The 25301-nt window shown below is 46.8% G+C and overlaps 1 protein-coding gene across 2 annotated transcripts in view; it reads right to left on the bottom strand.

The window, feature by feature from the left end:
* The window catches only part of UBE2Q2 (ubiquitin conjugating enzyme E2 Q2), an 844760-nt gene that overhangs the window by 439172 nt on the left and 380287 nt on the right, over positions 1 to 25301 (bottom strand). The window contains exon 4 of one of the 2 annotated variants that reach the window (XM_085643780.1): positions 20154 to 20210. In XM_085643780.1, the coding sequence (XP_085499906.1) occupies positions 20154 to 20210 (57 nt within the window). Of the gene's footprint in view, positions 1 to 20144; positions 20211 to 25301 lie in introns of both variants that reach the window. The other variant, XM_085643779.1, reaches the window with a different exon arrangement.

The following is a 25301-nucleotide window of genomic DNA, read 5'->3' on the forward strand; positions in this document are numbered from 1 at the left end:
CTTTTCCAGCTCTTGGTTTTAGATGATGTCCAGGTTTGAGGTTTTGAGTTTTTAGAAAATAGTTTGAACGAAAACTCAATTAGAGAATGGTCTGTCCAGGTCATTGGTTTTATTGTATTGATTTCAATAGTTTCTATGTTAGAAAAGATTAAATCTAAAGTGTGTCCTGCTATATGTGTGGGCTTATTGATTCTCTGAGTAAGCTGTAGAATTTCCATATCCTCTAGTAGTTGTTTAGTAAGGGCATTGTTACCGTTATCATAGTGTATGTTGAAGTCACCTATCAGCAGGAAGTTTTTATTTTTAAGACAGACTGGCATGATTTGTGCAAGGAGCTGAGCACAAAAATCCATCGTGCTGCCTGGGGGATTGTAAATTATAACTCCTCCGAGTAGAATGTTGGTGTTTATGGACACCGAGAAGGCCATAGCTTCGTGACTGTTGGCCTGTGTGATTACCTCCTGTCTACAGGAGAGGGAATCTTTGAATAGTAAGGCTACTCCTCCGCCTTTCTTCGCTGTCCGATTCAAATGAAGTATTTTATACTCGTTTGGGAGGGCAGTTGCAATATCAGGGGTGCTATGATGATCAAGCCACGTTTCTGTTATAAAGGCTAAGTCAGGGTTGATTTCAGTCAAGATATCCCATATGTCCATAGCATGTCTGGGTAGTGATCTGGCATTGATATAGATACATTTAAGGATAAGATTTGGGGTATTTATTGAAGTGGGCTCGAGCCAGCTGATACTCTCCCATCTACAATTAATGCAACAGAAGGGGCCTGAGGTATTTACAGGTCCCATTCGTGCACATAGTGCTGGGTTACTGATTGTTTTATTGTTGAGGCTTTTGAGCTCATCGCTAGAGTAGTAAGTGCGGTAGTTCGTTCCACCTTGGCAGGGGCTGCCCGTTTGTGCAGGGGGTATGGCCCCTGGTCCCGGCCCGTCGCGGACGGGCGCAGACGGGCTTGCCTTTGGCGCGCCTTCGGCGCGCCGGTGGCGCGCCCGCTGCGCGCGTCCGCTGCACGTTGCGCTGGTCATCGTGTTTTAACTTTTTTTGCCCTAGTCTGATTGGAGGGTTGGACCGGAAGTGCCGGCCCCTTTCTGTTGCACGTGACTCCCTCCACACAATCCGAAGAATCGGTGGTGGACCGGGGATTATGTGCTTCTGAAGGCGGTAAGAGTGCAGTACGAATGATTGTTTAGTTAAAATGTAGATTTTTCTAAAATACACACAATATAACACAATGTTAAAAGAATAAAACAATGTAAAATTTCATGTGAATCTTACTGATGGCGATGTTGGGAGCCCTTTACCAGGCGCTCCAATCTAGCAATCTAGCAAATGGTTTAGTGACACAGAGGGCCCTTTGCCAGGCGCTCCTCTAACGTAAACAGCAGGCACTCTCGTTCTCGCTCTCACCGTTCACTTTGAGCGCGTCCGCTGCGCGTTGCGCTGGTCATCGTGTTTTAACTTGTTTTGCCCTAGTCTGATTGGAGGGTTGGACCGGAAGTGCCGGCCCCTTTCTGTTGCACGTGACTCCCTCCACACAATCCGAAGAATCGGTGGTGGACCGGGGATTATGTGCTTCTGAAGGCGGTAAGAGTGCGGTACGAATGATTGTTTAGTTAAAATGTAGATTTTTCTAAAATATACACAATATAACACAATGTTAAAAGAATAAACCAATGTAAAATTTCATGTGAATCTTACTGATGGCGATGTTGGGAGCCCTTTACCAGGCGCTCCAATCTAGCAATCTAGCAAATGGTTTAGTGACACAGAGGGCCCTTTGCCAGGCGCTCCTCTAACGTAAACAGCAGGCACTCTCGTTCTCGCTCTCACCGTTCACTTTGAGCGCGTCCGCGTCTGTGTCCTTTTTTATTTGTTCTAGGGTGGTGTCAACCTCTGGTCCGAATAAGTAGTCGGGGTTGACCGGCTGATTGAGGATGTTATTTTGAACCTCCGGTTTGAATCCGGAGATTCGCAACCAGGTGTGTCGTCGTAACATGACACTAGTGTTTATTGCTCTGGCAGCTGTGTCTGCGGCATCCAGTGCACACTTAATGGATGCGTTAGTGAGGAGTTGTCCCTCCCTGATGAGGATCTCTGCTCCCTCTTTGTATTGGTCAGGGAGATGTTGGAGTAATGTTTCTAAGGTGTCATAGTGTGCGCGATCGTAGCGAGCTAGGAGCGCCTGAGTATTGGCAATACGCCATATGTTAGCTGCCTGGGCTGCAATCCTTTTTCCGGAGGTCTCTAGCACCTTGGACTCTTTGTCCGGGGGAGGAGCATCCCCAGTTGTCTGTGAGTGCGCCCGTTTGTGAGCATTGGCGACTACGATGGAATCCAGAGGCAACTGGCCTCTAATGTAGGTAGGGTCCCCAGGCGCCGACCTATATTTCTTGTCGATCCTGGGGTTTATTACCCGTGCCCTGGTGGGTTCTTTGAAAATGTCCTTTGCTGGTTTGAGGACACCTTTCAACATGGGTAGAGTTTTGATATTCCGTTCTGAGGATGCGAAAGTATCCATTAGAAAATCGTCCTCGATTGTGTCAGAGTGGAGTTGCACACCATGATTGGCCGCAGCACGTTCAATAAGGGCGTTGAATGCGGCAGTGTCCTCTGTGGGAGATGTTTTCGCGCCATATAGCTGCGTGTCCTGTGTATCCATATGTGCACCCGGGTCTGCAGGGTCATCCCAAGCCTGATCAGGGTCCTGTTGGCCGTGAGGGTCCATCTCTCCGGGGTAGGGGACGTGGTCACCCATGTAGTCCTCCAAAACGTCGGTTTCGGAGTGTGTCGGAGAGAAGGACTGTGGATCTTGGTAAGAGGTATGGAGAGATTCGTAAAGAAGTGGTTCCGAATCCACTGGCAGCTTTTTCTTTAGAGGGATCCGGTAGGAGTCCAAAGCTGGCTCGGAAGTTATCCTCCGCTTGTGGAGCATCATTCTGCCAGTGTCGGCATCGATGATGTGGGATGGTGACGTCTCCGTAGGAGAGCGTTCGGCAGGCGTGATCCTAGTGTGGGTGACACGTGTTCTGATTTCGAACAGTTTGGGTGCCGTGGATGGCGGCAGGCCAAAAGTGATGTTGGCCGGTGCCGGAGAAGCTTTTTGAGCTTTTTTCGGCTGAGCCTGAAGGGTCCTGTAGGGCTGCCTTTTCTTTGATGCGTTGCAAGGACGCTGCAACTTGCCGCACCTGGAACGCCGACGGTTCTTTGGCGCCGACCGGTTCTGTAGAGGCAGGCGTGGACTTTTTCGGCGCCACGGGGTCATCGAGTCGAGGAGAGGTAGTAGCTGTCAACGGCGTCGATGATTGTGCCTTTGGTGCTGCTTTCGAAGTAGTGTGAGACGCAGCAGCTATTTTGACCATTGTGGCTGGAGCCGATTGTTTCGGTGCCGGGAGCCGAGGCGGTTTGGCGGCACCGATGGCCTTTTTCCGTGTGTCGGCGCCGACGTCGGCTGCTGCGAGCTCGGCACCGAAGTCCCGTTTGATGCGGTCGGTGCCGACGGGTTTGGCTGGCGTCGAAGGTGTGGTGGGCCTCGATCCGACCAGTGTTACTTTCAGTTTCGGTTTCTGTGGAACCGATACGGCTTTCGGTTTCGATGAAGGGAAACCAGTCGTTTTGGGTAGTAATGGCTGCCGCTGAATGTCCGAGGCCGGGCCCGAGGGCGAGGCCGAAGAACTGCGGGATAGGTCTTGGGTAAGGCCCGAAGGCGATCCCTCGACCGGAGCCATAGACTGACGCACTGGGATATCCTCCGTCTGTACGGGTAGGCCTTGCTCGTCACCGGAGCTACTCTCTTCTGCCCCTAAGGCCTCATTGTAGTCTCCTACCTCGGTGTCGGCTTCGTCTCTGTGAAAGAGTTGTTCTTCGATGTCTTCAGATCCGGAGCTGTGTTCGGAAGCGGGACTGGAGGGTAGGTTCTCCACGTCTTCCACATCTTCGTCCTCGGTGCTGAAGATGTTGGCCGGGGCCGGTGCCGCTTGCTGCGCTTCAAGTCTCGCTGCTCGTCGATTCCGGAGAGTCTTTTTGGATCGGAATCGGGCACAGGCCATACATGTGGACTCGTCGTGATCCGGTGAAAGGCATTTGTTGCACACCGGGTGGACGTCGACATGGGGATATTTCGCATTGCATACAGGACACCGCTTGAATGGTGTCCTCGATTCCATCGTCGAAGTCGGGTCGATGGTCGGATATGATGCGAAAAGAGTTGGTCTTGAAGTTAGTAAACTAACAAATAACTATCGATACCGATCGGGAACAGTACCGACGCGAACTAAAGGCCTTTTGGCCTGAAAAAAGTTTATCCTAACTTGAGTCAAGATAAGCACATCCGAACCCAATGGCGGAAAAAAACAATCTGAGGATGGAGAGGATGCCCATGCACACTGTAGTCCAGGGGAGGAGTCACCTATCCCAGGATACTTCGAAGACTCTTCCAGGACAACAACGTGCAAACATCCGGACCCAACACTAGGCGGCGATCTATGCACAGATATGAATTCAGCAGCCCACATGCCTCGAACATATTCATTTCTTTTGTATGGATAAAATTCCCTTTTCCAGTGATCGTTTGTAAATAATGAACACTTCTGACAAAAGCAGCCCGCTTCACTTCTCAGTTACCATTTTTAAACAATAGGCAAGCTTTCACAGAATGCAAGTAAGAGAAAGGGTGCCAGGCTCTTTCTGCTAATTGCTTATTCTAAAAAGCTTCAGCAATGATCGGATAGAATATGTAAATTAAGAAAAGAGTGTAATATTGTACAGTGGAACTTCGTACCAGACACTCAACACTAGAGTCAAAGGCCATAGGGAACAGTAATCACTTTTTTGTCTTGAAGGAGACCAGGGGCTCATCTAATCTTCGTTCAGTGGGCATATATGCATGGCTGCCAACTAAGACAAGAATGGCAGACACTTACTTTGCTTAACATTGGTTTGCTTGTTCAGAAGAGGTATGTCGATGAGAACAATCTTTAACATTTTTGGTGTTTGATATTTGATTAGCTAGCCAATTGAAATGTAGGTGTAATGTAAAGAATGCTTTATGATATCACTGCAATGTTACATAATCCTGTTTTTATTTCACCCTTAATAATCGTTTGTCACTATTTTGTTGATTTTCATAAGTTAGGATCCATATTGTATGCGCTAGGATAGGATTTTGATTTTAAAATTATTCTCTGAAGTATATTCCCTTTTTTTTATTTTTTTTTATTAAACAGCTTGAAAATGATGCAATAATTCATAACATAATAATACATCATAGGTGTCATTAGGCGTGAATGAGAATTTAAAATAATTTTTTTTTTTTTTAAAAATGCAATTACCCAGTGATGGGGCTGAATATTTCCATCAACTATTCAACCATTGCGTTACGGGTGCCAAAATTCTTACCCCCCTTTCACGTCTCCTCCTACCACCCCTCATAAACACAGCTAATTCTAAATTATGGAGAGCTAACATCCTTGCTCTCCAATTCAAAAAGGTAGGAGGAGCAGAGCTAACCCATTCTGATGTAATACACAAACGTGTGACAGACATAGCAATAAATATTAGAGCTTTTAAAAAAAAATTAAGTATATTCCTGATTTCCAAGTGTTCCTGAGTGTGCCTTTCTATAATTTAAATTTTAAGGCCTTGGGTTCCACAAACTTTCCCTATGATATCTCACATTGTAACTTAAAGTGAACCTCCCTCAAGTAATGCTCAGTGGGTTGTGGGGTAGTTGTAGTGCTTCTGGTTTTCAGTATTGGGGTGGTACACTGACCAGGGTGTCTAGAAAGGGTGCACATATTTAAACATTACAAAAGTATAATAACTATATGCTAATAATAGAGAGGTTTCTATATGGAACTATCCTGCAAACTTCATGAAGCTACACAGAGTCAGGGTCACATCCTTTTGGTATCACATCGATCGGCGTCAAAGATGGGGAACCAGGTTGGAATCTCAGCAGGGACACCAAAAATCCTGCGATTTGGGGCAAACCACTTCATTTCCCTGTGTCCATCTGTGTCATAACTGGTGCTCACATATGACAAATATAGGACCGATGTATTCTAACATCCAGAGAGTGCTCTGGGGCATCATCAATGTTTACTAATGTGCTACAAAAATATTTCATTACAGTGCAATAATTAGACTTTGAGGCTCACGAAGATTAACTGACTTGTCCAGAGTAATCATGTGAGCTTTGATGACGTCTGGAGAATCAGAGAGGGTCTCTGGGACGGCTGCAGTACTGTTTAGACATGGGTGAATTGTTTCAAGATCTCAGGGACTCTGGTGCGGGCAATGTTGGAACTGAGGGTCTGTTGGGCAAGCTAAGAGTCGCTCTGACTGCATGTTTAGAGTTTGTGAGGGAATGGAAGGGACATGTTAGGACTGCCCCTGGTTATGTAAGAGCCTGTCCTATATATTTATTGATGTACAGTTTAACAGTACAGCAAAACCGAGAGGTATCAGTAGGCTTTATATAAAAAGAACAATTTGAGAAAGTGTTTTACAATAAGAAGAATCCTCCCCCCTAAAAAAAAAAAAGGGATGATGGGAGTATAGACTCAAATCTATACAAAATCCCATTATCAAACAAACAAAATAGTAGACGTCTGTCGGAACCAGACAGTCACGGAGAACATTGTCACCTCTCAAAAATTATGTGACAAACACAGAACAAATTAAACACAGCATCCCTTCCAGTGAAAGCAGCAAATCACACCAGATGAACGAGTGACTTACCTTCGGTAACGATGTATCTGATATAGACGTCTAGCTGCAGATTCCTTAACTTAGAATAGATACCAAAGCCATGCCTATTGAGGAGGCAGGTCTGCGAATGAACCCCACGAAGTTCTAGAGAGAACTTGGCCGTCAATAAATGATTAAAACAGTGCCATCAACCATATGAAGAAGCACAATGGGGACAGTAATGTCAGCATAGCTAACTCCTAGACCATGAAGCTCAGAAGAGAGCTGAGAAACATGGAAGGCAAAGGTACCACAAGCCGACAAGAACAGCACGAAAACCCCTTTTTGTGTATAACGGGTTGAGAGGGGGAAAGCCCTGAGCCAGAATGCGCGTTCTGGAGCAAAATGTCACATCTTCGAAAAGAGAAGATGAACCAAGCCTAGGGCCAGAGGGATCCGCAGGATCCGAGGTGTCGACAGAAACCAAAAAGCGATTACCGGTGGACCAGGCAAAGCAGTGGAAAAATCACTGTTGAACCTGCGCCCGCATGATACAGGAGGCAACGAAGGCAAAAGATGGACTCTTGCCCAGCAAGTGCCGGTATGGAACAAGAAAACGCAAACTAAATATGCTGGAGTTAAAAGGAATCTGATGACACCGCCAGAAGTGGAACAGGACCTAGGGTGTGAAAGATCCACCAGATGTAATGTGTCGCCTGTAAGCTGAACCCAGAGAGATGGCAACCGGTATGACAGAAAGCGCATACCGGCCCAGTATGTAGAATAACGGAAGAAGTACTTTTAAAGCTGCATCAGCTAGACACATGTAATAACATTGGCAGGCGACCAATCCATGGCCAGAAGGCCGGCAGTAAAATAGAAGACACGCCAAGACATAGGCGAAAGGGCAAATGGCACACAGCCTAGCGTCAAAGTAGGTGCGACACTAAGACATTGAAGCATACCGGAAGGCACCTAGCACATCGTGTGGACGTTGGAACCACATGAAGAAAGGAAAGGCCTCCTGCAGGGCAGAATGAGCAGCTCAGATGCGCACAACTTCAAGAGGGCAACGGCCCAAAAAGAGGAACCAGGGAGCCGAGCACCACATAGAGGTGGTGGCACAAGCAGACTGGGTCAGTGACCATGGACACAGCATGAAGGAAAGAGCAACATCCCCCCCCATGCTCTAGAAGAACCAAGGTCCCCTACAAGCTAGAGGCACGACAGCGGAAACAGTCAGGATCAATGTAAGGGCCCCGGACCACAAGAAGCAAGTATTCCGCAGAAATACGCCCTATGAAAAAAATCACAGTATGATTCAAGCAGAAGCATGGAAACACCTGTGTGGGGCAGCAGGGAATGTGGAAAAAAACGCTGTAGGAGAAGTGGTAAGAAAAGAGGCCATATACAGCAGAGATATAAATGCCAAGCTAGTACCTTGGAGGACGAGCCCAATATGGGCTGCGTGCCCATGTTTGTACTTGTTGGACTTGGCCCTACTGGCAAGTTCACCCCTAGAACTTTTTGCAGTATCCTAGCCTTTTTCCTGTGTTGTACTAGTGGTTTTAGGCCTCTAGGCGCTTTCACACTGTGTCCCAGTGGAAAGCGCGTGCGCTCTGTGTGGTTGAGTGAGACTGACCTGCCCTCCCATAGGAATGCATGGGGGAATGTATGTGTCCCTGGTAGTTCCTGATGCGTGGGGAGTGCAGGTGCGAGTTTGGTATGTACGGACTCGTGTGATGAAATGCTGTGCGATGATGTGTGCGGCATCCATGTAGCTAGTGTAGAAGTGCCACTTATAGACGCTGGCATAAATGTGCAGTGACTGCCTGACGTGTGATTGGCTGGTGAGCCTGGCTCCAGGAGTCAGGGTGGGTCTTCCCCAGTGGTGGGTGGAGAGCTCTGCAGGTTGATGAGTGGGAGGAGTACACCTAGGACCTGAATAGGGCTGGGCTTTCCCCACACAATGCTGGCTCCGCCCCCCGTGGTGCAACTGATGACCCTGGCCTGCTCTGTGAATAGGGAGAGGGGCTGAGCAAAACAAAGTGCTCAGGAACCAGTTGTATCTGGTTCGCCCCTTCCCTGCACCTTTGAAAACAAAGGATTTGGTGTATAAAAGAGGGGCTGTGACCCCATGAAAATGTTCTTGTTCTGACTCGAATCTACCAGGGGCGTGCTACTGCTGGGGCCCAGGGGAAGGCTTGCCTCCCTGGGCCCTGCCCAGCCCCTGGATACCTGGAGGACTTTCCCTTGCTGGGAGCTGCTTTGCTCCATCTTCTGATGCCCAGGACTGCTTAGAACTTTTCCCTTTACCAAGGCTTGTTACAGCCTGCCAAGCGCCCTAGGAGCGCGTGGGCCTCGCAGCACGGCGCTGCACGACGAGCGAGAGAGGGAATCCCCAGCGGAGGGATTCCCCCATGATGCCGGCCTCGCGGGAGCCCACCCCGCTTATTTTTATATTTAATAGTGGGTGCCCACCCCACATGGCCGCCTATTGTTTAGGTTTTAATAGCAGGAGCCCACCCTGCTTAAATATCGTAATTACGAGGGAGCCTACCCCTCTTTCCGCCAGAAGGAATGAATCCACCGCCTCGGGCCCGATCGGGCCAGCAGGAAGTCAGGCACGTTTTGCCTGGGACGTGGGCGGGGCCGGGAGATGAGGAAGTCCGGTGACGTGACGCGGGGCTCCTGTGTGAAAGGGAGAGCCCCGCGGAGTGCTGGCCTGGTCGAAGCAAGTCCCGGGTCCCAGGAGGGGGCCCGGGTGAAGAAGGGGGCGGCCGAATCCTCAGCGAGGCTCTCGTGAGGAAGAGAGAGCCCCGCCTGCCGCCTCCGGAGAAGTCCCGGTCCCGGAAGAGGGACCGGGTGAAGAACAGCCCGGTGAGTAAGGGCTGAACCTCCCTCACGCTCCGCAGAGGGAGCAGGTTTGGTGTTTGGTGCGAGGCACCAAGTCAGAGCGGCCCTGTGTGAGCAGTGGGCCGCTCCAACGTTGGGCCTCGGTATTTGTAAGAGCGCGAGTGGCTCTCCAACGAGGGGGCCAGGTTTGCCAGTGGGGCCGGTGTAGCGGGCCACTGTAGTTCTTGGGAGCATGGTTGTTTTCAGGAGACCCGTGTGGCTCCGTGGGGGGCATGATTGTTTAAGAGCCCCATATGACTCCAACGAACGGGGACATTATGCGTTTTAGAGCGCCGGTGCGCTCCAACGACGGGGCACATTGTTTAAGAGCCTGTGATGCTCCAACGGGACGTGATTTCCAGAGCCAGATGGCTCCCACGTTTGGCACCCTGGTTGTTCTAGAGCCTAGAGGGCTCCATGGATTGGCGCAGTTTGTTCTGAAGGGCTAATGAGAGCCCCCTGCCGCTATTTGCCTTCCCCAGCTGCGCAGCACTTAGTGCCAGCTGCAGCGTTTAGGCCCTGTCTTGTCCCCAGCTGCCCAGCAAGTAGTGGGCAGCTGCTACGTTTAGGTTCTGGCGCAACCTGGACTCTAATGTGATTTTGGTGCTAGGAAATGTACGGTGTAGTATGTTTTGCGCACCCTGTGTTCATGCTTTTGGTGCTAGGAAATGTACTGTGTATAGCATGTTTTGCGCACCCTGTATTTTATACCTCTAGATAGGATTTCTGCCTAGGAGGTTGTCTTACCTGGTTAAGCTGATGTTAGGGAGATTCTACTTCCCTGTGCTATGTACGCCCCTAGTGTAGGTATACTTAGGTGGTTAAGTCTAATGCGTTAGACCAATGAGAAATTGCATAATGTGGTTATGCCCCTGTGATGGATACAGGATAGGTTTTATACCCGATGCTAGTGTGATGACGCTGAGGTCATTATTGCGCCAGTAGTTACTGATTGTGTTCTACAGTGCTACATGTACACTTGGTGATTTGTGCTAATTCTGACAGTGGCCCATGTGGCCCTGTCCCGTGTAAATAGTCCCTTGTAAAATTCTGCCCAGTGCCAGTTGGCACAGTGTAAATTGTGTGAATATTATCTAATGTGTTTGGTATAATACAAAGGCTATTTTTATATATAACCTTGTGTGGAGTTTCCTTTGTGGTGGGCCTTGGGTGTTGTTGCTGGGTGCACGCGCAAATGCTTTACACATTGCCTCCGGGGCTCGTGCCAAGCTACCAAGGGGGTGAGCAGGGTTTATCTTTGGTGTGTAACTCCCCAGCCCTGACTAGAGTGGTGGTTTCTGCCTGGCTTTGGCGCAAGCTCTAGCCAACCAGAAATCCCATTTCTAACAGTACTTATAGTACTAAACATTGCCGCATAGCGGCGGAGACGGTGTGAGCCGCAAAAATAAGGACAAAAGCACTACAGACAAGCGGGACCAAAGGCACCCGAAGTGCAACAGGGCTCAGCTAATAATAGGATCACAGGACAAAAGACAGGGAGGAACTCCCCGAAGGATGTTCGTGAGGAATACTCCCTAGGAGTGTACTAAGGCAAGGCAGTCGCCCAGCACCAGCATATACCCCACAGAGGGTAAGTGTCAACCCCTGAGAAGGGGATCCCCTTGGGCAAAACACGCAGTCAGAGGACTGAACAGAAGATTAAACCAGCCATACGACTGAAAATTTAACAAATCAGAGAAGGCTGAACAGCCGAGCAAACGGTGAACCTACTATACACGTTTGTGATAGAGGCATAGGAAAATAAGGCACAGAACGGAGCAAAAGTTATGGCAACCCGGACAAGAGCCGGGAGACTGCCGAATCCGCGTGGGGATCAAAAATGTCCACACCATTAAACGGTAGATCTCTGAGGGCATCCCGAACATTATCCGGGAAACGACTCACGCAGCCATGCATGGCGGCGCAAAGCCAAAGATCGAGCAAGAGCTCGTCCCACAGAATCAGTGGCATCAAGGAAAGAACGGAGCGAAAATTGCGCCATTCCCCTGTCATTAAGCAGAAGCAACTGTGACCGCAGCTCCTCTGGAATAGAAGGGTCTCTACCAGGTCCCAAAGGGTCGAGGATGAACGCGCGAACACACATGCAGTAGTCAAGGCACAGAGACCCGCACTTTTCGCAGAAGCGAAAAGTTGGCGAGCACACACGTCCAGCCACCTAGACTCCCTAGCAGAGGTAATAATGTAAAGGCGGATGAAGACTAAGTTAAAGGCCGCCTGAACAATGAGTCCCTGAGCCGAACGGTGAGTGGGCAGGCAGAGTGGATCCCCCAGAGCAGGATGGTGCCGAGAGGCAATAGCCCGATCAACAGGGTCGCCAGAAGCGGGCGTCGCCCATGTGCCACGCAAAATGTCAAATAAAGAGTTGCCAAATGGCAGCAAAGGCTCCACCTCAATAGGCTCTATATGGAGCAGATCCAGTAAGGGATCAGACAGCAGGGGGGGGGGCCACAGGAGGCTGAAAACCAAGAATAGCAGCCGCCCTGTGAATGGCACGTGCGTAAGCAGAACCAGCTTCAGTTGCCATCCGGCTATGCGATAAGCCATCGGTAGGAGACGGCTGAAGACTAAGCCGTCTACTGGACAACAAAAGTGGAGGAGTCGGAGACTGATCCGAAGGCCATGCAACACAAGGCACTTGCACCGTGGGCCCCCGATCCGGGGAATCCAGAGAAGCGTCAGCCTCTTGACCAGGAGGCGTTGTTGCCGGCGTCAATCGATACCGTGTGGAGGTCGGAGCAACGTCCGAGGAGTCGGGAGGAGCAGCAACCTTGTGAGGAAGCTTGGACAGTGGCACCGGCGTCGATCAACGCCGGGTTGGAGTCGTCTGGACGTCGACGACCTCCAGAGGGGACTCGACCAGGGCGCCGTCCGACGTCTATCCCACTGCAAAATGTGCCCGTTTGTTTGATCGGGGCATCAGGCCGGGGGCCGAAGCCGGCGCCGCCTCCGACATCGACGCAGGAAGCCACTCAGGGCTATGCGAAGACTGACAGGGTGGGCTGGATGGGTGACTGGGAGGACCCACTAGGCCGTGACCCATCAGCGTCCTATCTTCTCCACAACCGGAGTCGATGCACACAGCCGGTGGCGAGGAAGAATCCGCCGGCGAGGACCCAACATGTGTGCCCTCCACCTGTTTGGGACCCGAAGGCTCTGCAGGGAGAGGTGGGGACCCAAAGTACGATTGAAGTGCAATAGAATACGCCTCCATTTGGGCATGTGTCGCTCCAACCCCCGGAAAGGGAGGTTATGGAGAAAGTGACTGCCGGGCGCCCTTACCTGGCATAGAGCGAGAGGAGCGGGTGATGGCCGTATGCGAATGAGAGGAGAACCTCCGTGCTTGCCGCTTGTGCTTACCTGCCCTTGAACGACATTTGCAGGAACGACCTCCGGACGGAGCCCGATCCGGAGGGGGAGAGCGGCGACACGAAGATGCTGGAACCGGACAGCCGTGCGGCCAGCAGTTTCATGCGACGCTCTCTGAGAGACTTGGGCTTCATCCTCTGACAGGCGTCGCACTCTTTGGAGTCGTGGAGCACGCCGAGGCACCACCTACAGATGAGATGCGGGTCAGTGCATTGGACATAGTTCCGGCGACACCAAAGGTGTCGAAAAAGGCCCAAAAACCGGGCCAAGGAACTGCTGGTCTTCCAGAATCCACATTGGGACGCGGAAAAGAAGGAAACTCATGTCAGCGCGCCGGGAGGAGCATATATGGCTCTGCTGACGTCACGTCTGTGGATGACGTCAGGGCGGAGCCGTGCGGCGCCGCCCCCCTGGTGCGCATAGGTACTGCTGCGGAAAGTTTTCCGGGTCCAGTCTGATGCCTGGGGATATGCTAAGTTAAGGAATCTGCGGCTAGACGTCACTATCAGATAGGAATTTTTCTATTCTATATTCCTTCCCTGCAATTAATGAAAAAAACTCCATATCCTGATGTATAAAGTGAAATCTAGATCTCCACTTGACCCTAGTCTCCCACATATTTTAAAATGAAGGATTTCTAAAAGTAGGAATACAATGCCTACGCTACTGAATAAATCCCTCCTTCAAGGAATTGTGTGAAAGCCTTTAAAGATGCAGTTCTTCCCTCTTCTAAAAATAAAAAAAAAGGGGGTAAGATGTGACAATTTTGAAGAATTATCTAAGGATACATTTTTTACCATTCTTATCTAAAATCTCAGCCCATGTGACCAACAAACCCAGTCATCATCTACAGGAGACTAACTTCCTTGTACGCCTCAAAGCAGGTTTTTGGCCAGTGCATATTACTGAATCTGTCATACTATTAGGATTAGATGATATGCACTGGGATGGATCACCATCAGAATTGGTCCTATTTGATCTGTCAGCAGCCTACCATGCAGTCTACTACAACATTCTGAGCGACCGTGTGGAGGACACTGACCTGCTGGGTCCTGCCTTCAGTTAGATAAAGTAATTCCTTGGAAACCCCACTGAGGCAGTCCATCTCGCTCCCTCTAAAGCTACAGCAATTCAAGTGAATTGTGGGGTTCCCCAAGGATCATCATAATCACCTCACCTGTTTGACACATACATCAAGGAGTTGGTTAATAAAGACTGACTATTTTATAAAAGCACAGTTGGTTCCCAACTCCTTCTTCGATAAGAAAGTACCACCACCTCGCCAACCAAATCTTGAAGACAACATGCAATCTAACTGGGAGTGGATGGGCAATAACTTAAAACTAAAGTCAGATAAAACAGAAATAGTGATATTGAACAATAAAGCAGACCTATGGAATCAGTTATACTGAGATGGGCCCAGCCCATCCCCAAGACACATTTTTAGGGAGCAAAAATTGATGAGTTAACATTAAAACCCCAAATTGGAGCGATCACCTTAAAAACAGTTATAATAGCATTAGTCTCATCAAGATTGGATTACGGATTTCAATCTACTTTGGCTTACTTAACACTTGCACAAAGCCTTCAGGTTATTCAAAATCTAGCAGCACTTTTGATCTACAACCTTCCACAGGGCTCACAAGCAAGTCGAGTCCTGAAAGCCCTACACTGACTCCCCATACAGTGCAATTTAAAGTTACAAGACTATTAAGGGCAATGGCCCTCAATTGATAGCTGAAAGAATTTTAAGAATACACCGCTGTTTGGGAGCTCTGCTCTTAATCATCTAATCTCCAGAGTGCCCAAGATTTAGAGAGAAAAAAACAAATGGAAGGATGCAGTATCTTAGATCCAGCACCTGCTTTCTGGAATTCCTTAACTTTACACAAAAGCATATTACAACATTCAGAAGGAATCTTAAAATATAGCTTTGCAAACAAGCCCATCATTGAGCTTGCGTCTTTGTCTTGTTTTTGCTCCAGCTCTAAGAAACTGAAGGTTAAGGTACGCTAAACAAATCTGATTAAAATAAACGCAATGCTAAATACATAAAGATACAGTAGATCGAGTTTAGAGAAGTAAGAAATATCTACATAGTGGATATATCATAATGAATAAACCGATAACTACTTGATGAGTCAAGGAGCAATGAGGATACAGCATAAAGTGTACTCTTTTCAACAACTTCTTCACATCCAATGCACTTCATTTGAATGTCACATGAAATTTAAAGAACTTCACTTGAATTTCGCATGGCACATGAATAATCTCTGAAGGTATTCAGCTTGAGAGTGGTATTTTAGCTGCGCTAGCTGATTAGGAGGAAATGTTATCTAGCGCAGTTCGAGCACTAGATTACACATGTGGTGAAGACCGCATCCAAATTTGATGGAATGTACAGTCACCAATATTTTGGGAAAAACAAGAAAATGTCTATGTAAAACTGACAGATTTCTAACTCCACCGAGATAATGATGTAAGCATTTCAACTTTTGCTTTACCGTTGCTTGTGAATATGTCAAATAATCTGAATTTATTAATTATGTTGCCTACATTGTACGCCTCAAAGCAGGTTTTTGGCCAGTGCATAGTACTGAATCTGTCATACTATTGGGACTAGAGGATATGCACTGGGATGGGGACAAAGGACAGTCATCAGCATTCGTCCTATTTGATCTGTCAGCAGCCTACCATGCAGTCAACTGCAACGTTCTGATCGACCGTGAGGAGGACACTGGCCTGCTGGGTCGTGCCATCAGTTAGATAAATTAATTCCTTGGAAACCCCACTGAGGCAGTCCATCTCGCTCCCTCTAAAGCTACAGCATTTCAAGTGAATTGTGGGGTTCCAGCAGCACTTTTGATATACAAATTTCCACAGGGCTCACATGTGAGTCCTGAAAGCCCTACACTAACTCCCCATACAGTGCAATTCAAAGTCTGATATCTTACTTACAAGACTATTAAGGGCAATGGTCCCCAATTTATAGCCAAAATATTTTTAAGAATACACCGCTGTTTGGGAGCTCTGCTCTTAATCATCTAATCTCTGAATTGCCCAAGATTTAGAAGGGGAAAAAACAAAGTCATTAATTATGTTGCCTAAGTTCACAAAGATCATTACATTGACATGGAGGATGTATCTGCAATACCTCATCTAAAAAGACATCTACTGATTTTATGGGAACACGTTGCTTGTTTCCATTTATATGGAAATACATCTCGGTCTATGGCAAGCACTAAATGAACTGATTGTTTGTACTCTTCTTGATTAAAGAAAGTTTCTGTACTGAAAGTGTTTTTACACTTTCCTTTACAAAATTTACAAAGACCGGATTGCGCAATTTTGTCTTTATGCCTTCGATTTCTTTCTCAGTTTAGATTACTGATTAAGGTTTATTCTGTTTACAATCAGAATGCACTGATTTCTATCAAGAAAAAGTATGGTCCACCAGAAGACCAAGAAACTGCGTAAATCTAGCTACTACCATCCTAATTGGTTTCATAGATTTCATCCGATTTGTAATTATTTGAAGTCTAAAGAACAAAATTCCTGGTGAGGATCTGCCATCTTTTGTTGCCCTCCTGGCTACCTTACTCTTTTGAAGTAGTTCATGTTTTTCTGCTGCTTCTTTTTTTCTGTTATTTAAAAGAGATTTTTTCAGATTTTCTTGTATTAATTTACTTTCTTCCTATTTTTCAATACAAAATGTGATTTGAAGTAATTGGCAGTTAAGCATCTGATGTCAGCAATTGTTTAATTTTCCTTTGAAGTCCCACCTTTCTTTTCATGTTGTTCTTGAAGAGGTTTTGCTTTGTTATACATTTTAAAAATATTCTTCATAAAAAAAACCTTGTCACTCCAATAGTAAAAGAAAGTATTTCTGATAGTTTGAGGCCAATCAGAGGGTGACATATTGTGAACAGAAGACAGGTTGAAAATATCTACAGAAAGCCAAGACAAATTGAGGGACACCAGTTGAGTGGATCTAACCATTGGAAAAGCAGTGAAGGCTTACCACATCACTCAAATGAACCCCTAACATTTGCATGTACTAAAACTCCTTCTGCCTTGAGAAACCCTAGGCAAAATATGTGCTGGCTTTATTGCTACATTAAACAACGATGAGATGAAAAGACACTAAGCCTAAAAAATAAGAGAGCAACATTGATGCTTTTGAAGAAATTTTTACAACGTGATTTTTGAGGGATTGTTTGGTACGACCACTATGGAGGATCCTGGAGTTTCAGAATTGTCAGAAACCACCATATTGTCTTGCCTTACACATTAACTCACAGTTCTCTTTAGATGAGGTAGTGTCAAATAGGAATTATTATTATTTGATAGGCTGGAGTCAAGAAGTGCTTCTAAGAGCTGAAGCATTTTAGTGGGAGCCATGGTGGGCAGAAATTGACATGAAAAAGCTATTTCATGTACTGCTTATGTGGATGTCCTGAGTGACTAAGAGGTTCTTCCTGTGTTGCTTCAGGACGGGTCCATGACGGCCAGAAGAGATTGGGAGAGCTTGCTGATGTAATACCCTCAATAGTTGGATGAGGGGCTGCCAGTGGGCAGTCACAAACTATAAGGGCTGTTTATTCCACAGAAGGGCTCTGAACATGACAAATGTCCTGCAGGATGATAAAATAGATATTGCCAATGAGAGGTCAGTAAGTTGCTGTTCTTCACTAAAGCTTAGTCAGAGAACTGCATTGATACTGGGTTCTAGTGGAGATTGTCATGGCACCGGCAGAAAGTTCAAAATAAAACTTGATCTTGAAAGGTCAGCTCCTTATGAACCAAACACTCAAGCTGAGAAATAGTAGGGAAGGTTGTAACACACTCCTTCGCTCAATGGACAGATCTCTCCTCCGGGAGAGAATCTATTGTGGTTTATCTGCATTAGGTGGAACGATCAGAGTACCAAACTTGGTGAGGAAAGGCCAGAAACCCTTGGGCCTCCCTGATCTTCCAGAAATATTGGAGGCTGAGGGTTCGGGCCAAAGGTGTGCAGAAATGCTCCTGATGCCAGCTTAGAATGTTCACTTTATTAAGTTGATATAAGAGACCAGCCTCCTTACAGAGCCACATCCCAAAGAACTACACCCAACTGGCCAGATTGTGGGGAACTTGTGACTGGTGCCCCATTGATTCCTGATGTAAAATAGGGCAGTGGTGAGGTTTGTGCGGACAATCGCTGACCTAGGTATTAGCACCGAGAGGAATCCTTTATTACCAATGGGAATGCATTCAGCCCCTAACATTAGGTGCAGGGGAATTTGTTATTTGGACAAAAGGGACTGTTGTACTTTTTCACAATGTGCCCTCTGCGTAACGGAGGAACATTTTTTCTACAAGCTATGGATGGGCCAAGTGAAGGGCATCCACTGAGAGTTAGGGCGCATAACTCCACTCATCCAAGGTTGTAACCAAGCATGTGTGTGACGAGCTCCAAGTGAACTTTTTGCAGCTGGTCGCTGTGGGGTACAAATTGAGACCGAAAAGCTATTTCCTGTACTGCTAGTGTGGATTTCCTGAGTGACTGCTCCTTCAGGACAGGCCCATGAAGTAGGTGCCCTGAAGGAAAAGGGTGGACACCCAGTTTGTAAACGTCTTGACCCGGGAAATGCCTCCCCCATTATAACTTGCAAGGAGCTTGTGGGTACTGTACATCCTGTCATTTTCTGGTGAAGAAACCAACTTAAATGCTCCTAGGAGATTAATCTTCTTGAACTCCTGCACAGCTGCTTTGAAATCTAGCTGGTGCAGAGATAGTCTGGATGTGGAGAAATGACTGTAGAGCACATTCATTCTTTACCACTTAAAGGCCCCATAAGTATTTAGCTATATGGATTGGATGAAGGTACTATAGAGAAAACCTTTTGATTGATGATGAGGGGTTCACACCAATGATGAGGCAGAGGTGGGTGGTTAATCCAAGGAGAAGCCAATGGGAATGACTGGCCTACTATGAGGCCAGAAAGTTGGTTTGTTCTTGTATCATAAATTGTTCCTTTTCACCTGCCTGCTCCTCCAGTAAGTGAACAGCAGATAATGGATTTAGGTAGAAAGGGAAAAGCATGGAAGCTTGCAAAACCACACACATCCACCAAAGCTGTGTACATCAACTCCTAAGATCGAAGATGCAAAAGTGTCATCAAACATAGATCCTTCCTGTTGATGTCACCCCGCCTGGACTAATAGTCAGCTTACTTGTGTCCAAGCTCTTATCCTAGAGTCTGGTGGAACCAACAAGTGAATATAACAACTTTTCTAAAAAAAAAAACTCTTTCAGGTTTCAATTTGACTGGATGTGTGTGAAGGAAGATTAGGGTTCCAAAGGAAACCCTCTCCCACAAGTCACTCAAGACTCCTCCTTTTGCAATCCTCCCACAGAGAAATCCTCAAGCTGGAGTCCCTGACTCTGTGCTGACAGTGCACACCCCACCTCGCCCATTTTAGAGTCAAGAGTAAAGAGCAACTAACAGTGCTGTGATACACAGGCCCCTCCTACTCGCGAGATGGAGCCTACTCTAATACAGTGTGGTGCCACCACAGCAAAACTGCCCTCAATAGGGAGGATTTGAAAACTCTTTATCTAGACTTTGTTGAATTTACTTTAGAAAATTATGGTCTTCTATGCACCCCAGAGACAACCGTCCAAATCCATTCCATAGAAATCACCCTTAATACATGGATGCAAAAACTTCAACTCACTTTTTAAGCCACTAATGCAGATCCATATTTTGCAAAAATTAGAAATACAGAACAAAATAAGAGTTGGAGACAAAAGAAGTGGGACGGCCATATCCTGAACACCACAAATTGTTGTGTGCTATTTCTGATGGATTCGTTTCATCACCCGCTCCTTCCACGTTCACGCTTTTCTCCAACACATACACACCTTAGCATGTCTATGAAATTCCTACTTTTATGAGAGTGTCATATTTGATTCATGTTTTCCATATTCAAATGTAATAGGAGTTGGTGTTTACACAAACCATCAAATTTCGGTTCCCTTACACATGTAGCACAAATTTACTTCATATGCATTTAACAAAGTTTTCTGAGTAAGAGCCAAATTAAGCAAGCTCAGCTTCAATGCTAAATCCCATCTTTTTGGTGGAATTCAAAAAATGTAATATATGATAGCCTACATGTGTTACCTCTCCCATATCTTCTTCCTCTTCCTCTTCTGATGTCACCTCTTCCGTCGTTCCATTCTAAAATAAAAACAAAATTCCAAATTTACATTTAACAAAGTAAAGCCTGAAAAATGAGCAGCTTTCACAAAAACTAAATTCAAAATCATGGCCCAACTTCTTAACAGATTTTTTAATGTTTGTGAATATTGGAAGGTTAAGCAGTACTATTAGAAATGGGGATTTTGGTCGGCTAGGGCATGTGCCTAAGTTGGGCAGACAGTAATATAGTACAAGCACTATACAAGGACACCACACCAGTTTAGAAAAATATCCAATATTTTTAAATATTTAAGACAAGACTAAAAACAATAACAACGCCACAATACAGTACTTAAAAATCTTCAATTACCAAAATATGCTTGAAAAATAGTTCCTTGATGTTGATAGCTCCGTCCGGGGCTATTACGTCGTCGTAAGCAAACAAATCCAAACAGTTCTGGCTGACCCCGGCGTCGGGACCCGCAAACAGTACCTTTTAGAAATGCAGGGCGTCTGCGACCTCTTGTTGAGCTTCTGAAAGCATGGCGAACTGCAGACGTCAGTTCCAGAGGTCGGTGCAGGAGTCGTCGGGGCCCTTGAAGTTACACACATTGCAGGTCAAACTCTCCTCTGTTGAAGTCAGGTGCGCTGGCGTCGGCAGGCGTCGGGTGCTGCGGTGCGAAGTACAGCGTGCGGTCCCCTCAGGTCACGGTGCGAGCAGCTGCTCGGTGGCCGCTTAAGATGGTGTCAGTGAGACCAGGGTCGTGGTGAGAGATGAAGCGGTGCAAGCAGCGCGTTGTCGTGGCTGAAGCGCGGTCGTCGGCTGATGAACTGGAGTCGATAGTGCCGGCGTCGGTAGGCCAAGGCTGCGGTGCGGGATGAGGGTGGTGAATCGTGCAACTTTATGCGCGATGCCCTCGAAACACGGTGCAAGCAGCGGCTTAGATTTCAGCGTGTAGAGGGCATCGTATGGGATACCAAGGCGTCGTCGTGAAGCGAGGCGGTGCGGAGTGCGGTGGCCACAGGTCGCGGTGAGAGCGGCGGCTCGGTGGCGACGCCAGCAGGCGTCGGTGAGACCAGGGCCACGGTGCGGCGGTGCCCTCTGCGGTGCCTTCAGGACACAGTCAGCAGTGGCGTCGGGTTGCTTTTTCCTCTGTTGCAGCACAAAACACACAGTCCCAAGTGCTGAGGGCAGAAGAGCTTGAAGTCTTTGCTGTTCCTGAGACTTCTTGTACAGGGCCAAGCTCTACCTCAAGCCCTTGGAGAAACTCAGAAAAGTAGATTGCAGAAAGTTCAGTCCAGTTCTTTCACTGCCCAAGACAGAAGCAGCCACTGCAGGCCAACACAGCAAAGCACACAGAAAAGTGGTAGTCCCTCCTCACGGCTTCTCCAGCTCTTCTTCTTGGCAGTCTTCTTGATCCAAAAGAGTTCTAAAGTTCAGGGGTCTGGGCCCCAATATTTATTTCCCAAAATCCTTTAATCTCAGGCAGAGAGTGTCTGTGCCCAGCCAGAACCAGTTCTGCCTTCTATGGTGTGACTTCCTGGCAGGAGGTGGAGACGGCATGGTCAGACGCAGACCAGGCCCTTTGAGGTGCAAGGAAATCTCCTCCCTCTTCCCCAATTGCAGCCCAGGTCTATTCAGCCCCAGATAGACCCACCTAGACTATCTGGAGCAGCTCCTGCTCCCCAGCCTTCTGTCATCCAAAACCCAGACAGGTAATCCAAATTCCAGCAGAGGCACACGGGATGACTGAGCAAGAAAATACCTACTGTTTAAAAGTGGTATTTTCAAAAACAGAATGTAAAAATCACCTTCACTAAAATAAGCATCTTTGGATTCTGAGTTCAGGCATACTAAACTTTATTTTCCTACCTAATTTTCCGGGCCAGTTATGTTTATAAGATGTCAAACAAACTCCCCATTCTGTTCTATGGGGAACAGGTAACCCTGCAATGGCGAAAAACAAAGTTGGCCGCAATTCGCTATCAAAACATGCCACACACACCAGAGCATGTCCTACCCTTTGCATACACTGCATCCGGCCCACAGGGGTAACTTGGGCCTACCTTAGGGGTGGCTGACATGTAAGAAAAGGGAAGGTGAGGGACTGGCAAGTGGGTGCACGAGCCAAGTCGATAGGGCAGTTAAAAACTGCACGCAGTTTCTGCAATGGCGGGTCTGAGTTACCTTTTCAGGTCTACTCACGTGGGTAGCACAATAAAATGCTTCAGGCCCCCTAGTAGCATTTGATTCACAGGCCCTGGCACACTAAGTGCACTTTACTAGGGACTAACAAGTACAATTTTGTGATTCCACATCAGTCAATGGATTTAGCATATTTCATCACAATGCCATGAAAACTGACACAAAATGTCCCCAAAAAATGTATAAAATTCGAAAGCTATTACTGTGCCACAGTTTTCACTGTTACAATCATTGTTTTTTTTAAAAAAAGTCCTACTGTAAAACAAACAGAGGTAAGGCAGCATTTGTAGATATAAAAACGCCAGTTTAGAACTGCTTGACAGTTTTTAAACATTTCCAAAAAACAACAAGCATTGGCTAAGTCAATAGGTCTCGCCTATGCGAGAGCCTATTAGATTTGGCAAGGTCTTTAAGCCATGTTTACACCAGTGTAGCTTTGGTTTAACATGGCTAAATATTAGTGGCGCGGTGTGGGGGTGGAGTAAATTGGAATGAGGTAGAGTGGAGTAGAGTGAAATGGGGTACTGTGGGGTAAAGTGGATTGGGGTAGGTTGGCTTAGAGTAGTGTGTAGTTGGGTCGATAGGTTTACAGTAGAGTGGGGTAGCGTGGAGTGGGGTGAATTGGTTTAGAGTGGAGTGGGTTGGGTTACATTATAGCGGGGTATGTTGGAGTAGAGCGGTAGAATGGAGTGGTGTAGATTGTAGTAGTATACAGTGGGACAGATTGAGTGGAGAAGAATGGGGTAGATTGCAGTGGAGTGGGTAGACTGAAGTGGAATGGGGTGGGGTAGATTTAGTTAGCTAAGGGAAGATTTGGATGGATTGCAGTAGGTAGGAGTAGAATGGAGTGAGGTACATTGGGGTAGATTGGAATGGGGTACACTGGGGAAGAATGAAGTGTGGTGGATTGGAGTAGACTGTAGTAGAGTGGAGTGGGGTAGATTGGGTGGATTAGAATAGGGTAAATTGGAATGGAGTGGGGTAGAGTGGAATCGGATAGAATGGGGTAAATTAAAGCGAGTTAGTTTAAAGTGGAGCGGTTGGAGTGGAGTATATTGAAGTGTGTAGATTGTAGTGGATTAGATTGGGTTAGACTGGGGTGGAATGGGTTAGATCAAAGTGGGGTGTTGTGGGATAAATAAGAGTGAAGTGGGGTAGATTGGTGAAGGGTAGAGGGGAGTGGGTAGATTGTAGTAAACTAGGTCAATTAGAGTAGGGTAGAGTGGGTTCATTGGGGTAGAGTAGAGCAGGGTAGATTTAGGTGGAGTACAGTTGGGTAGACTGGAGCAGAGGGGGTAGATAGGAGTAGAGTGGGGTAGATTAGGGTGAGTGGGTTATATTGGAGTGCAGTAGATTGGAATGGTAGATTTTATTGGGTTAGATTGTAGTGGGGTAGAGTATATTGGGTAAGGGTAGAGTGGCATGGAGTGGGGTGGGGTAGAGTGGAGGGGCTTAGAGAGGAGGGGCATGGATAGGAAGGGCGTGGATTGGCGATCCATGTCATAGAGTGTCTTACAGTGGAGTGCCATGGAGTGGAGTGGCATGGCATTGAGTGGAGCAGAGGGGTGTAGAGTGTTGTATAGAGGAGTAGTGCAAAATGAAGCGGCGTAGTGTGGACTATGTGCGTTGCCATTACAGACAACATATTTCTAATTGATAATGGCCATCACATTTGCACAGACGTACAGTTTTATTGCACACAAATGATATGTGAAAATGTCATCACCAAGTGTATTGATTTGTTTTGATCAAATTAAAAGGATTAGGTTACTTACACAGTAAGAATCTGTTCTTGGCATGTAGAGCTGTAGATTCACATGCTTTGCATACTCCTGACATCTAGTGTTGGGTCCGGATGTTTGCAAGTTGTTTTTCTTCAAAGAGGTCTTTCCAGGCACGAGGTAAGGGGACTCCTCCTTTCGGTGATAGTGCGCATTGTCATCGATTCCATGTTTAGATTGTTTTCCCGCAAGAGGGTGAGAATGGAGTAATTGAGTGTAGAATATAGATGTCCATGCATATGAAGTAAATAGTAAGAACTGCAACTATAGGTGTACGGGGAGGCGGGTGGGCTCATATGAATCTACAGCTCTACATGCAAAGAACAGATGCTTACTGGGTAAGTAACATAATCCGTTCAAGGCATATGTGCTGTTGATACACATGGTTTGCATACACTATAAAGTATGCTCCCCAAGCGGTGGCTAATCTGTAGATGTTGCAGTTATCTGAAAAAGTGTCTTAAGCACTGCTTGGCCTACATTAGCTTGTTGGCGTGCTAACATCTACACAATAGTGTTTGGTAAATGTGTGTGGTGTAGACCATGTTGCTGCCTTACATATGTCAGCTAGAGGGATGTTACCTACAAAATCCATAGTAGCCACTATTTTGTGAGTGAAATAGGGGGTATAGATAAAGTTATTGTAGCTTTCACATAGCATGTTTGAATGCATTTAACATTCCATCTTGAAATGCCAGATTTAGAGATGGGATTGTCTCTGTGAGGTGGAGCAAATGCAACTAACAGGTATTTTGTTTTGCGAAAATCTTTGGTCCTTTCTATGCAGTACAAGAAGGCTCTTCTAATATCAAGCATGTGAAGAGCTCGTTCTGCTACTGAATCAGGTTGAGGGGAAAAAAACAGGTAACTCAACTGATTGGTTAATATGAAAAGCAGAAACTACTTTGGGAAGGAATTTTGGATTGGTGCGAAGAACTCTGTCTTTGTGGAGCTGAAAGAAGGGTGCTTCTAAGGTTAATGCCTGTATCTTACCAACTCTCCTCAATGAAGTGATCGCAATGAAGACAGCAACTTTCCATGAAAGAAACTTTAAAGGACAATTATGCAAGGGTTCAAAAGGTGGACCCATAAGCCTTGTAAGGACAATGTTAAGATTCAACACTGGTACAGGGGGAATTCTAG

This window comes from Triturus cristatus, chromosome 3_1 (genome assembly GCF_964204655.1).
Source record: "Triturus cristatus chromosome 3_1, aTriCri1.1, whole genome shotgun sequence".
NCBI classification, from domain to species: Eukaryota; Metazoa; Chordata; class Amphibia; order Caudata; family Salamandridae; genus Triturus; species Triturus cristatus.